The 14337-nt window shown below is 37.5% G+C and overlaps 3 protein-coding genes across 4 annotated transcripts; all 3 read right to left on the reverse strand.

Annotated features, from left to right (window-relative positions):
* Window positions 1–533: 533 nt before the first annotated feature.
* Window positions 534–4723, reverse strand: LOC132144151 (sarcalumenin-like). Of its 2 annotated transcripts, none has more exons than XM_059554912.1 (12): window positions 4421–4723; window positions 3845–3956; window positions 3625–3718; window positions 3389–3443; window positions 3169–3309; window positions 2866–3026; window positions 2147–2245; window positions 1899–2044; window positions 1620–1791; window positions 1425–1537; window positions 850–934; window positions 534–760 (listed from the first exon to the last, which is right to left on the reverse strand). In XM_059554912.1, exons 1-12 carry the CDS (start codon window positions 4536–4538, stop codon window positions 704–706), a joined length of 1353 nt encoding a protein of 450 aa, XP_059410895.1. In that variant the 5' UTR covers window positions 4539–4723; the 3' UTR covers window positions 534–703. The 2 variants fall into 2 exon arrangements, with proteins under 2 accessions (XP_059410895.1, XP_059410902.1); XM_059554919.1 differs by lacking the exon at window positions 4421–4723 and adding an exon at window positions 4260–4363.
* Window positions 4724–5265: 542 nt separating this feature from the next.
* LOC132144173 (protein yippee-like 3) lies at window positions 5266–8548 on the reverse strand. The gene is made up of 5 exons (XM_059554939.1): window positions 8241–8548; window positions 6787–6905; window positions 6647–6690; window positions 6444–6552; window positions 5266–6325 (listed from the first exon to the last, which is right to left on the reverse strand). The coding sequence occupies exons 2-5, from the start codon at window positions 6901–6903 to the stop codon at window positions 6236–6238; spliced, it is 360 nt and encodes a 119-aa protein (XP_059410922.1). The 5' UTR covers window positions 6904–6905; window positions 8241–8548; the 3' UTR covers window positions 5266–6235.
* A 532-nt stretch (window positions 8549–9080) lies between these two features.
* Window positions 9081–13112, reverse strand: LOC132144163 (lysophospholipase D GDPD1-like). Its single transcript, XM_059554929.1, has 10 exons — window positions 12815–13112; window positions 12300–12342; window positions 11747–11882; window positions 11226–11271; window positions 11013–11131; window positions 10787–10876; window positions 10553–10686; window positions 10418–10477; window positions 10276–10327; window positions 9081–9419 (listed from the first exon to the last, which is right to left on the reverse strand). Exons 1-10 carry the CDS (start codon window positions 12951–12953, stop codon window positions 9291–9293), a joined length of 948 nt encoding a protein of 315 aa, XP_059410912.1. The 5' UTR covers window positions 12954–13112; the 3' UTR covers window positions 9081–9290.
* Between the last annotated feature and the right edge of the window lie 1225 nt (window positions 13113–14337).

The raw sequence follows: 14337 nt of genomic DNA on the forward strand, positions 1-14337 counted from the left end.
CAGATAATATCTATCTATCTATCTATCTATCTATCTATCGCGCACGCATACTCTAAAAATCCAAAGAGGATTTGGATGTTAACATCAGCCCGAGTTAGCAGCTAGTCCTTGCTTTGCCAGTTTCGGAAAAGCAATGAAGCCAAACACATACACATTTATTATTTTATTATCGTAACAGCAACAACTTGACATAAAAACGTAGGAAACCTTGGTATACAAAAGCCAGCTTCAATATTTCTATTAAAATTGACAATGTGAATAAACACCAGATGTCATAAGAATCTAATGTAACAAATGAAGGGCTTCTCATTTCTCAGTCATTCTAGTTATTTACCATAATATAGAGAGTATTTTAAATATATAGCAGAGAAAAGGAGAATGATATTAAAAATTGCTATTGCCAAATAATAGGATAATTCAGAGAATTAATCCAATCTCCTAATGTGGCCCTTCAACTATTCCTTACAGTACAATTGTTATACCGCAATGAGACTAAAACAATTAAACAAACATAGTATTGGTCCACAGCTCCATCATTATTTAATGCTGAAAGACAGAGCTTACAGGAGCAGTAGTGTGCAACTAAGTGCCCATGAAATAGCTTCTCTGTGTCTTGATACATTACAGGAATGATTAGATACGGTTTAGTGGTACTTCTGTGCTGTATTCATCCCATCCAGATCTTTGAAGTCTATATTCCCTCTCAGTTCATGTCCTGATCACCCACACTCTGACGCAGGTACTCCTCATAGAGATTTTTCTGCATAAACATACAAGAGTCTTTAGCAGAGTCCATCATCACTGTAGCTGTTCTTAGATGTGTCAACAAAACACAGATGCACACTATACCTTTTTGCTCTTCACTACCTCCTGGACATACTCCAGTTTTTGCTGAAGCTGTCTCTTTTGTTTCCCAGACAGTGTTGGTTTGGTCCTAAAAGTGGAATACAGAGAAAAACAAGAGAGGTTTAGCAAAATGCTGAGGCTGGTCTTTTCCACACAGTAAAAGTATATGGCATAAAGGGGCAAAAATTAATCACTAATCTTCCCCTAATAGCTAGGAGTAAATCTGAATTTTTGTTTATAAAAAAAAAAAAAAGAATCATTCACTAATCTTCCCTTCTGCTACAGTTCTAAAAAAAAAACTATTCTAGAAACAATATATAATATATAGGCCATAGCACTACATTCTATGACTTCTAAATACATAAAATAGCTAGGAGGAATTTCTCACTAATTTTTTCTACTGCAGGTCTAAGATTAATAAAGGTTTAAAGAAATCTTGAATGTGAAAATTATAGTAAATACCTCCTTTAATGCTTAGCAGAAGCAGCCACATTTTAGAATGATGTTAAGTAAATTAAATGGTTTAATTCTGTCTGATAAAGAAAAAACTACTATGCATGTAAAGTTTTTTTTTTCACCTGAAAGAAAAGCGAGCAATGAGGATAAAGCAGAAGGACAACAGCACCAGTCCAGCACAGCTGTACAGCTGCACCTCCGCTGACAAGGATTCAAACACCTTCACTGCAGGAACCTGAACACACAGACCCACACTTACTTCAGTATCTACAGTCAATCCCACACACACTCACACCGGAATGCATATGCATACTAACCACATATAGTGTGAGTGCCTCTGTGCCACTATTACCCAGCATGAGCACCAGCACATCTTTGGAGAGGCTGCCAAGCACCAGGGTGACGAGGAGCAGCAGGGGCACAGTGAAACCCAGCATGCCCAACAAACAGCCCTTAAAACGTGATCGACGGTTCTCTATACTGCACTGCCTATACAGAGTTTAACACACAGCAGCAACGGTCATATTAGACAATCTAATAAACATTGATGTATACCTATACAATTCAATATGTATGATACAAAACAAGGATGTTACCGGTCATTATCAAGAGTCTCAGCGATGGCCTCGGTGATGAGGTTGCAGTCCTTCTCCAGTGAGTTAAGTGTGTTCTGCACAGTCTGGTTAATGGTCTTCTCTATAGTCCGACACACCTCCTCAATCTGATTGACACATCGACTGGGCTGATGGTGGAGACAGTGAGGAAAAAGTCATCTTCAGTAATCTTTACTTAAGCACGAAAGTTGTCACAGTTACAGTGAGGAAATGAAATATTGTGATAGCACCTTATTAGGGTTGGGAACATAGATGGTGGGCATGTCGAAACCACACTTGTTGAGTCCTGGACGCTTGCAAAGCTCCTGCACAATCTGCATCATAACTCTCTGAAATAGCCAAAAACTTTTTTGTGTGGGTGGGGGGGTGGTTGTTGATATTGGGGTGAAAACTTTGATTTTGTACAGATGCATTATGTGGTATTCTGAAAAGTGCTTGAAAATCAATTAAAAAAATGTTAACCACTGAAATAGCCAAGAACAAAGCAATTTGACATATCGTTACTTAACAGTCAAACAAAGACCATTTGCCTTTAAAGATCTTGTCCTTTACGGTCTCTTGAAACATCCATATACACTACTGTTAAAATGCTTGGAGTCAGTTTAATACTGACAATTAATACTTTTTTTATTGCTTAAATTAATACTTAAGCAAGAAAATGAATTGACAATACTACAAAAGATTTCTATTTAAAATCTATTCCACAAAAATATGAATAATCTAATTCAGCTCAAATTAATCACAGGAACATATTGTTTTTTTTATCATTGCTAATATTTTATATACCATTAATACATTGATATTTAATAAAATAAAAAAATAAAAAATTAGATATTGTAATAAATTATAATATTACTATTATTACTGTAATATTGATCAAAACAAATGCTTCTCTGAATGGTAGTGCATATGCTTATGTTCACAGTAGTTATGTATAAGAGCATCTTACTTGTCGATCAGACTCTCCTCCAGCTTCATCTGCTTTACTGAGATAAAAACGGAGACGGTCCCCTTGCTTCTCGTTCAGTTTCTCTACAATGTTGAGTGTGCGCTTGCATAAAGCCTGTCCCATTGGGTCAAAGAAGACCAGGATCAGATCACAGAGCTCTCCTGGTGTAGACAGGCAGAATCAGAATAGAGACACTTATTAGGATTACAAAAGGACATCTATAATAGTACATTTAGATTTACAAGCAACATTACAAAAATACTAACTCTGGAACACACACATAACTTCAAGACAAACACACACCAAGCCACAGAATAGCTTGATCCACGTCAAAGGGGTACTTCATATCCCCATCCACCAGACCAGGAGTGTCAACAAAGGTCACCAAGCTGAAACGCTTCTGTCGTGAAGTACAGATCTCGGTGCTGAGGTATTCTGACACCCCTGAAATTGAGAGAAAGTGACATTTTAGACACAGCTTCCATAAGCATGTAGTTCTTTTTAGCACGATTAAACAACAAACCTTTAAACTCCTTCAATGTTTTGAAATGGGGATAGAGATGGAGCGTTGCATTTCCCTAAAGCCAAGGCGACAGTTGTTATACAAGACATATGCCAAAATTATGTCGACATGTTGTCGGTCTATGCTATGTGTCGTCTCAACTTACTCGACACATAGCATAGACAGACAGCATGTCGACATAATTTTGGCACAAATGGAACCTCATATTCATGCGATATGCATAGGGTCATATTTACTGTGAGCGATTCCCGCTTTCGTCCACTTGTAACAAAGCTGAAACCCTGTGTCTCTATAGCGACCCCTGTTCTTTGGATATGCTCCTCCACATACCTGCAAAGCAATACATCGATGGCTTACTGTTTGAACTGTACCGGTACTCACTTTTTCATTCTAACATGAACAGCAGTCTGAGTGCATGGTTGTAGTGTATGTTTTCATGTCTGTACATTAGCCTACCAATTGATAAAGCTGCTCTTTCCAGCGGAGTGGTTCCCGATCAACATCGCAGTTATCTTTTTCCGGGGAGGCAGCAAGGTCACCCCAACAGTCTGAGCGATTGATATTAGTCCTACAAAGCAAAGGATTGAGTGATTAGACAAACTAGATTGAAAAGAAAGTGTAAGTATTTCACTTTTTCAGTGGGTGAGTAAGTGAAGAACATTGTTTGAGTGTGTGTGTGTGTGTGTGTGTGTGTGTGTGTCTGTGTAAGTGTGAGTCTTATCCTTAAACGTCAGCCACCTAGTGACAAATCACAGCAAAAGACGAAAACTGTATACAATTTAAAGTTGAAGCACTATTGCTTGGAGTAAATAGTGAAGAATTAAACGGGAAATGTAATGATCGCACAGTTATAAAAACAAACTTATAATACCTTTCGCTCTGTGAAGTGCATACTTTACATAACGTTACAAACTGGCGTTTCAGCTCAACGGTTACCGTGAGCACCTCCTCTCCACGCCTAGACACGGCTCTAATAATAAACCAGGTAAATCAACGTGAATGTAGTCTTTTCTAAAGGTTCCGGTTTCTTACCGCTCTCCGGATTGGTGTACATCTGATGGCAGTCCCGTAAGATGCGCTCGTCGCAGGACACACTGGCAGATATCGAGTCGGCATTTGCAGCGCTCCTGCTTTTGATTTTCCCGGACATCGTGATGCGGACTTACTGGCTGTACTAAAATAGCTTGGATTTTATCACATATAAAGGTAAAATCCGCGGGTAAAATGGTTTGAAAACAATGAAATGAAATAGAAAATTACTTGCATCCAAAATGAAGTTCAAATCGCCCCGGTCTGCTGGGTAATGCTGGCCACGTCACCGATGTGCGCAAAGACTTGTGGGCGTTGTAGTCTTTATCCGTTTCACTCTAGGTGGTTCTAAAAATTAGGACAGAGAAGCTGCCTTTTGCTTCCGCATAGTTTATTTAAAAACCACGTCGTCTATAGAGCATTATATAATCATTCATAATTTCGTAGTTGTGTCCTTTGCATTAGTGAAAAGCACCGTCAATTCATTTGAGCATTTGTTCGCGCTCTTTAATCCATTATACTAATCCTTGCTCGTGTGTGTGTGTGTGTGTGCGTAATAAAACGTGTCGATATAATTTTATACAGTCTGTTTGATATAATACGAGTAAGTTGTTACATTATATAACACGTCCATCATATTTAAGATCACTGCATTGAAAATGTTCACATATTTTTGTCCATGTTAGTTCTTGTACAGTGTTGTTCAGTACACTGTACTTTTGCTTATAATGTATCATTTTAACATTGAAGAATATTGAATAAAAAAGCGTATTTTAACATTAAAGATACACTGCTCCGAACCAATTTTTAGTAATAAAAAAAACAACAACAACAAAAAACCTTGACAGTTTTCATTTACCCCATACTTTAATGTAAAGAATTCAGGTTAACTTAATACACTTTAGCATTCAAAGAAATACTCTGCTACACAATCATAAGCACATTTACATGTCTGCTCTAAAATGATCAGATCAATGTCTCTGTACATGCTGCTCAGTGTTAGAATATACTTAATACATTTCTCATAGACAAAAAAACCAAAACAAGAAACAAGACAAACAGAGAAAAATTTATATCCCAATTACAATAAGCTGTATATACTTATAAGCTGTAATTGACGTGTCTTAAGAAGGTCAGTCAACTGTGGACATCTCTACAGCAACAAGCCTGCTTGTTCATCAGGATGATAATCTGTTGGGACTCCCCAGTGACTTGGTGAAGTAAAAGATGAATTCAACCAAAAATGACTTAATTTGGAGGCATGAATCATCCTTAATGCAAACTCTCTCACATACACACATATTGCACATGATCCACTCTAAGCCCCACAAACACAGACACAAACAACATACGATAAAGTTATTTCACTCGCACTACCTCATTCACAAATACCTCGCTCTTTAAAGTAAAAATTAATTGAATTTTAAAAAAAAAGCATTGGATCTTGGCATTTTGATCATGCTATAACCAAACCTCATGAACTGCACTTAATTTGGAGAATTTGTGGGCTTATGCCAAGAATTCTTTAAAACTGGATTTACGTAGTTGATAATTTTAGCACGGTTTCTTCAAGCATGCCTCACACACAAGCACACCTCCAAATACATATAAAAAGCACAAACACACACACAAACCAATCACCCAAGACTGCCCTGCCCCCTTAAAAAACTGGTGCATTGGGATACAAGTGTGGAAAAAGGTGCTCACAATAGTAAATGTAGATCATAGATGGATATATATAGATATAAAAGAAAGCATCTCATGACGTTCTTGGAGAAGCTGCAAGCGGTGACAAAGTTAAAGCAAAGGCTGAACGCTTCAGTCCCAGCCATTATCCTTAATCATGTGAGATAATTCAATAATAAACTTTCCCTCCTTATACTTCTGACTTAACTCAAATGCCTGCTCCTGTAGAGGAAAGAGGAAAAAAAACTGCAATCAGACTGCAGGGCAGTGATAGAAATAAAGCCATTTTTGCAAAAAAAAGTGTCCTACTACATGTCTTATTAAAACAATACATGCTTACATATTTCCAGCCCAGTGTGGTGTGGCAATTCTCGCAGTAAATATCAGCTACAGCATGAAGACCGGTCAGCAGAAGCCTTTCTTCTGCTGGGCCACAACCCACGTTCACCCTGAAATCACAAAATGACAGTTAAACCAACTATTTTTTCCATCACAATCTGATTCAATCTCTGAGATTTTTTTTTCTTCAGAAGTGATACTCACACAGAATTGAACAGATAGGCACGTCCTTGACTGCCTTGAAATGACTGAAAACAGACAAACACGTGAATCTTTAATGCAAACAGCATCACCATTCACAATTCTAGCTGTAAATGTGAAAAATCACACGGAGGAACTCTCACCTTAGAAATCAGGTCATCGTGGTTGGCCAGGTGTGCACGGCAGTGGACGCAGCTGTAGCGGCGGTGACAGAAGTCCAGATAGGCCTGGAAAGTTTTGGCCTTGGTCTGCTTCACCATGTCTTTGAGGAACACACACAATCAAAAACAGTGAGTGTCAGATAATATATGCAAGGATAACATATTTTGCTGTCCCTTCTCATGTCTGAATGAGACCATTAAAAACTTGAGGGAGAGGCTACAAAGCAGCTTTGACAGACAAAACAGCTCCTTGCTGGGTTGCCAAATGGGTTATAAAGCATGGCATTGACATCTTCAGCTATTAATGTTGAGATTTTCAAAGCAAACCAAATGCTTTGAGATTTGATGCATGCTGGAAGTGACATTTATGGCAAGCTTTTCCTTTGTGCATTTGAAAAGCATTTTCACATCGCTGCAAATATTGTATCCTGTTTCAGAGATATAGCATGAAAAAAAAGAAACATCCACATGACCTACTTTGCATGGCTGCCCACACTCTAGTTACCCCATATATGGCATGCCAGACACGAGGGTAAAAAGGGGTGAGAGGTAATTAATAACTATGGCATGCTGTAATAAATACTAAAAAAGGCTTAAATTATAAAATACTTTAATAGTTACAACATTTCCACAGACACGCTCACGATTCTAGTTTCAGTTTATATTGACTACAACGTTACAGCACGTCCCAAAATGCAGCTGGAAAAACGTGAATGAATCGTTCATTTGAGTCGGGTGCGTTCAACGATTCGGCTGAACCGGTGTTCCAAACCGATTCCCAATGAGCAGAGAATATTGAGAGTCAAATCATCTGGAGAACAAGAGATTTTGCCTGATGGGGCAAACATTAAAACACTAAATTAGCAAAATAATAACACAAAATATTACAAATAAGATTAGGGGAAAACTAATTTACTTCACTATGTGCTGATTTTATAAAAAAGTACTTCGAGCCAAACTTTAAAATTAATTTTAGTATTATTTGAAATGTACAATTAAACTGTTCTTAGGGTTTTTGAATTAATGATAATGTTTCACAAGAATAATCACCATTGCAACCAACTGAATAGGGGCACAGGAAATTACAATAATAACATAAATAAATTAATAAAATGACAAACGAAGTATCAGAATGTCAAGGACCAATCACAGCTTAAAATGACCGCCAAATCTTTTTTTGAAATGAACGGTTCAAAAGAACCGATTCGCGGACTTGAATCATTCCCCCTTCACTAATAGAAAATAGAACTAACGAACGCGGCCAGTTGCACGTATGTCAGTCACTTTTATTCACGTTTCGAAATAAACCCCTGCAATTTCACCATCGTGTAACGTTACTGGCTTCTACAACCATGAGTAGAGTCGTTTCACATTAGAATTGCTCCGAGCCTCCTCGACCCATTTGACTCGCTACGTAACAATGAAAATGGACTCACCTAAATATGAACGATTTCTTCAAGACGAGCGCTGCTCGTAGTATTGTTACCGGAAGAGAAGCCTGAGCGTTCACTAATCACTAAACTAAACAAACGTTCGGCGCGCTGAGCTTTTCCTACAGTTCACTTCTTTGTGTCGCTCCTGTATGTCGACCTGCTTTAACCTGCGTGTGATGTCAACCGAAAGCTTCGTAATTCCCAAAAAATTAAAGCAAGCAAGCGCTGCTCAATACGTTCCAGCCGAATATATGAATTTGTTTACTGTTTTTTTTCTGAGGAAGTTTCTTATACGTCATGTGGAGCAAAACAAACCGCGGCTGACCAATCAGAATCCAGACAGCGACGTCTGGAATATAGGTCAGCCAATCAGAAGCGCTCCTCTCGAGCGTTCGAAGTCACCTGAACTCAACAGTTGCGTTTGCGTTAACGTTTCAGCGAGCAGAACAACAAAGTCCTCGTGTTTTGGCTATCTTCGTCTTATCGCTTCTTTAGAAGTGGCGATTTTGGTCCTCTTGTTGTTTGCATGACAAACAAGTCACGCAGATGTTCTGAAAAATACTTTACTGAATAATTAAATCCGCCGTGGTTCTGTGTGACATCAAACGATTTACTGAAAGATAATTTATTTTTGTATCTGAAGCAGATTTATAAAAGGACAGTCTTTGATGTCTACAGATCCCCTGTTGAGCACAGCTCTCAGCACTTTGCACCGCCTCTCAAAAAAGTTGGATAATGTTTGTTTGCAAACACAGGCAGGGAGGCGCTAAACTGACCCAGACTGACTGAAAACCACAATAAACTTGCTGTAAACATGGTGGGATAATAAAGAAAACAGTCCACTTGTAGAGTATACGAGTTCTGTTTATTCTCATGTGTGTTCATACTCAAGAAATGTCCCATGAAGAATGCCATAAAACAAGTTTCATGTCAACACTGTGCCAGTGCTGATAAGCTAATATAAAACGTGGCTGTATGTTTAAAGGCAAACAGTATTTGTACAGTGTGTGTTTGACTAGACAAGGGTTCAGTACATTGTGTATCTGTGTTTGATCACGTGTCTTGTGTGTGTCTTCTAATATAGTTTGATAACAGGGTGGGATAATCAGTCATGACTCCTGTTGCTCCTGCAGCAAACGCAGCCTCAATGTCTTGTTCCTCATTACACACAAAGAGATGAATCTAAAGAGAAAAAGAACATTTTGTTTCTTAATTTTGATACATGTAGCTACATACGCACAAACTGAGACCAGTTTCTTTTCTAAAAGGACGTACACCCAAAAATGAAAAATTGCTGAACATTTACTCACTCTCAGGCCATCCAAGATGTAGATGTAGCATGTTTCTTCTTTGGCACAGATTTGGAGAAATTTAGCATTGCATCACTTGCTCACCAAGTGAATGGATGCCGTCGGAATCAGAGTCCAGACAGCTGATAAAAACATCACAATAATCCACACAATTCCAGTCCATCATTTAAAGTTCTGTGAAGTGAAAAGTTGTGCATTTTTAAGAAACAAATCCTTCATTAAGGTGTTTAACATAGTCTCTGGCCAAAATATGAGTTCATAACAATGCTTCTTCCAGTGAAAATATCCATAACCTTTTGTCCTCACACCATATCCACTGACATATTTGTTTAGAATAGTTTTCTCTTGTAAACAGTGCGTAATCTGTCCATGTTACTCTCCTTATATGGATAGAAGACTCAACTTTTAACCAAATGCTTGAAGTTAAAAACGTCTAAATGATGGATTTGTTTCTTATAAACCCACATCTGTTTCGTTTAAAAGACATTATGACCGCAGTGGTGTGGATTATTGTGATATTGATGTGTTTTGACGTCACCCATTCACTGCAGAGGATCCAATGGTGAGCAAGTGATGTAATGCTACATTTATCCAAATCTGTTACGATGAAAAAACAAACTCAACAACACTTTGGATAAACTAAGGGTGAGTAAATGTTCAGCAAAATTATTTTTTTCGGTGAACTATTCCTTTAACAACACAAAACATGATATAGCATGGCCACAGACCTGAATTCCTCTGTCTCTGAGGTGCTTGAACATCCCTTTCCTCAATGTTAGTCTGACAAAGAAAACCACAGAAAACCATTTCAATCTAAGAATAAAAAGTTAAATAAAAGTATAGTCTGATAATACCAATAAGATTAGTTACCTTTGAATTAAAGGGATGACCAGTCTGCATCTCATAATCCACATTTCAGGTATGAATTCTCTGTAAGAAAGAGATAAGTGAAAATGCATCAGTGTGATTACACAACACAGAATTAAATATCTGGGGTATACTGACCTGTTCATGATTTGTGGCAAGTAGAACTGCAGGAAACTCTCTCCGAGGGGAACAAATGGCAGGAGACCGGTGTAGTAGAGCAGGAGCAGCTTTAAACCCCGCTTTACAGTGAACATGTAGGGCATGGAGGAGTTCTGCCATTGACAAAAAAGGAAAACTAAAGCGGTAAGAAAGAGGAAAGTATGTGGGCGATAAATCTTTGAAATAAAACGGAGAACATAAATGAATACGCACTGTTTTGCAACAGTTTTCCATGATGATGGAGTCAACAGAGGCCCAAACTGAGATGGCCTCTCTGTTGTATTTCTTCACAAGATCAGAAATCTGAATAAAAACAGCACATAAAATATAACATTATTGAGATAAAAGAACAAAGAGGGAGGTTTAGTAAACAGATGTAGTTAAATTAGGGATCAGATTTCGTAGTACATGTATGTGAGGATGATGATTGCTCTCTTGCCTTCTCTATCAGCATGCTGTTATTCTCTTTCACTTCAATGTTTACAGCTATGTGTGGAAATTTGCGGAAGACATCCTCTAATAGTGCAAAGTTTCTATCTGACCCAGTGCTGAAATGGCCTGTGCAAAGGGAATTAAAACATGTATAATCATTATGCATTAATAAACATGTTATTATGTGTTAGCAGTTTCACTGGAAAAAAAAAACACAAACCTGTCTTAAAGGTCACCTCGAGTGTCTCATTATAAGGTGGCAACTCCTAACAAATAAAATTCATAATAATTATGAAAAAAAAAAACATTAATTATCAAATATAAACATTAGAATTCAAAAGTTTTTGGTCTGTAAGATTTTTTTTTTTACATTTTTTGTTTTAATGTTCACAATTTATTTAACCAAAGTAGGGTAAAACAGTACAGTATTTCAAAGTTATTACTATTTTAAATAACTTTTTTTATTTGAACATATTTTAAAATGTAATATATTACTGTGATGGTAAAGCTTAATTTTCAGCATCATTACTCCAGTCACGTGATCCTTCAGAAATCATCCTAATATCCTGATTTTGTGCTCAAGGAATATTGCTTATTATTATCAATGTTGAAAACAGTTGTGCTGCTTTATAATTTTGTGGAAACTACGATTCACTGTTTTCTTTGATAAGTAGTTAGTATTAAACAGAGCAAGTAGAGCTGCACAGTACAGTATATCATGAGAAAAGCTTGACCCCTGACCTCCAGGTTTAAGGAGGAAATGTTGACATCTTGCCCAGTCTGTCGCAGGAGGTTCTCATCATGTGACACAACCACATGACCATCTTTAGTCAAGTGACAGTCTAACTCCAGCATCTCTGTGCCCACTTCAGCAGCGCTGAAAGGAAAAGAGACATTTTGGACATAATTTTGCAACTTTAATGACTGCAGCTAGAACAGTTAAGGTAAATGTTTTCAGTGAATAAATGTCATCCAGTTTCGTAGGTATTACTTTCAATTACTTGAGCTATAATGAATGAGGTTTTTTTTGAGAGATTCATTTTTATTAGTTTTTTTGGACTGTTTTGTCCCAGTCCTTATTCACTTTTATTAATTAAAAAACAGTGGCCCAAGTATTCAAACTGAAAGGATTGAAACAAGATCAGAGTGAGTATGTTAATATTAGGGAGACCTATTCCCCTAAAAGGACAGGGAAAATTCAAATTGTGATAAACTAACACAAATGTAAGATAGGACGTTAAAAGGAGCCGATACTGATCTACGGTTCGTTCTGAAAAACTGATCTGAGACTCACTGTGTAAAGGCCTCCATCGTGTTCTCAATCCTTTCACCACTGCCTGAGGACAGAGAGCAGGAGGTCAGGAAATGTGGACTGACTCTCATAGACACACAAACATAAAAATTCCTCAAATAGTTAATTGCTTACTCAGTCACACATTAACTAGCTTTATATACAAACCCCACGAGGAAAACACTCATACATGCTGTCATAAACAGAATTATCTAATGCTGTGTATTGACAGGTTTACGGGATAGTCACAAGATGTCCATATATTTATCAACATATTATATACATTTGATAAAATAATCTTTTGTAAATCAGAAGGTTTAGGTAACTTTCCTTGCTGTATGTTAGGTCACTTAAAATACTTAAGCCGTGACATGCATAGAGCAACAGGTGCAGATGATTTCATTGTGATTTAATATAATATTTATCTTCAGCATCATTACAGTTAATTACTATGACACTATTCCACTACTGTGACTAGGTAAGAATCCCAAACCCCAGACATGACTCGGATACCGTACCTCCCCTGTGAGAGATGTGGGTGCAGTAGAAGGCTGTCTGTTTCTTCTTGTGCAGAATGTGAGGGTTCTTCAGAAAGAAGAGTGAAGCGAGAGCGTAGCCCCCTACTGCTGGGAGCAGGAAGTACAGGTAGCTTTCCATGACTCCCACTACAAGGGGCGCGGAGAGCAGCAGGTGAACGCACAAAGCTGATCTTTGAAGAAAATATCCGATTTTAATACTATTTCATATTTTCTTTGAATCTAACATCAAAATTGTAATGTTATACAGCAATATCATTAAATAAACTCTAAAATGTATTATATATACATATCTAAACAAAGATGTAATATCAAAAATATGTCTTACTCTGATAATTTAACATCCAAAACATCCTATTATACACCAATGAGATTAATTGTAAAATATATTACAAATGCATATACAAATTAAAAGTGTAATATCTGTCTGTCTATCACACTACACACAAATAAAATAAGTAAAAAAAATAAAAATAAAAGATTATTGGAGTATGTTTTTTAACGAAATATGCTATTTCACCCTTTCTACTTCAAATTTTCATGTTTAATTCTAAATCTTTGACATTTCTTTATTGTATATTGTATCATATACAGTATATACACACATGATAAATCCCCATCTAGTAATAATAAACCCCAAAAACAACTTGCCAGTACTTCTGTTTGTTCCTTGAACTTCTCTGAGCTATCCAGTAGTGTCTGCTTCACCTGTCTTCAGTGCTGATGCCAGTGTGATTCTCCTTATCTTTTCCCTTGCCGCTCTAGTTCACTAGTTTCTCAGCCACTCCCTTTTCTTAGCAAGAAATGTTGCCTAATGAGCAAAGCAAAATGAGATTAATAAATCTTCCTCCTTTTCCTTCATTCCTGCTAACAGCAATGCGATCGCAGAAGAGAAAGACCTAAACAAACCTTTCTCTCTAGGTATGCGTTTTTAGTTATCAGTCAGTCATTGGTAGCTGTGCTCTTTGCCACTCAGAACCCCCACCCACCCCTTTTCTGTGAATGTCAGTGGTGTATGAATGTTTTGGAATGCAGTTTGTTCGTCTTTTTGAGCTTTGTTTGAACCCTCTGTCTGAGGCCTCCCAGCACATATCATTCTGTTTGGATGCTTCACTTTTTCTTTACTTTAAATTCTCACTAGTGCAAATTGACTAGGGCATTAGGGCAAGAAATGAAGGGAGAACCCACAGGACGGGATAGACAGCACAGGAGGCTTTTGTTTTTTTCCATGTCATTGCAACAGTTGGTAGTAGATAGCAGAGGACACGAGCTGATGTTTGGCACATTTCAGTGCTTAACAAAGGCTTACGGTGGGATAAATGCGAACTCAAAGTAATGCACACACAACAAATGTACTCACTGTTAGTTCTGTCTGTCAGCAGAACATTTTTGTGTTCTATTGTTTTGGTTTTTGTTTAGAATTGCTGAGAGACTGTAAGTGAACAAAGGGAGGCAAAAACAAATGGGAAGTGAGGCTGAGAGAGATACAAATAATCCATAGTCCA

Source organism: Carassius carassius, chromosome 1, assembly GCF_963082965.1.
Source record: "Carassius carassius chromosome 1, fCarCar2.1, whole genome shotgun sequence".
NCBI lineage: Eukaryota > Metazoa > Chordata > Actinopteri > Cypriniformes > Cyprinidae > Carassius > Carassius carassius.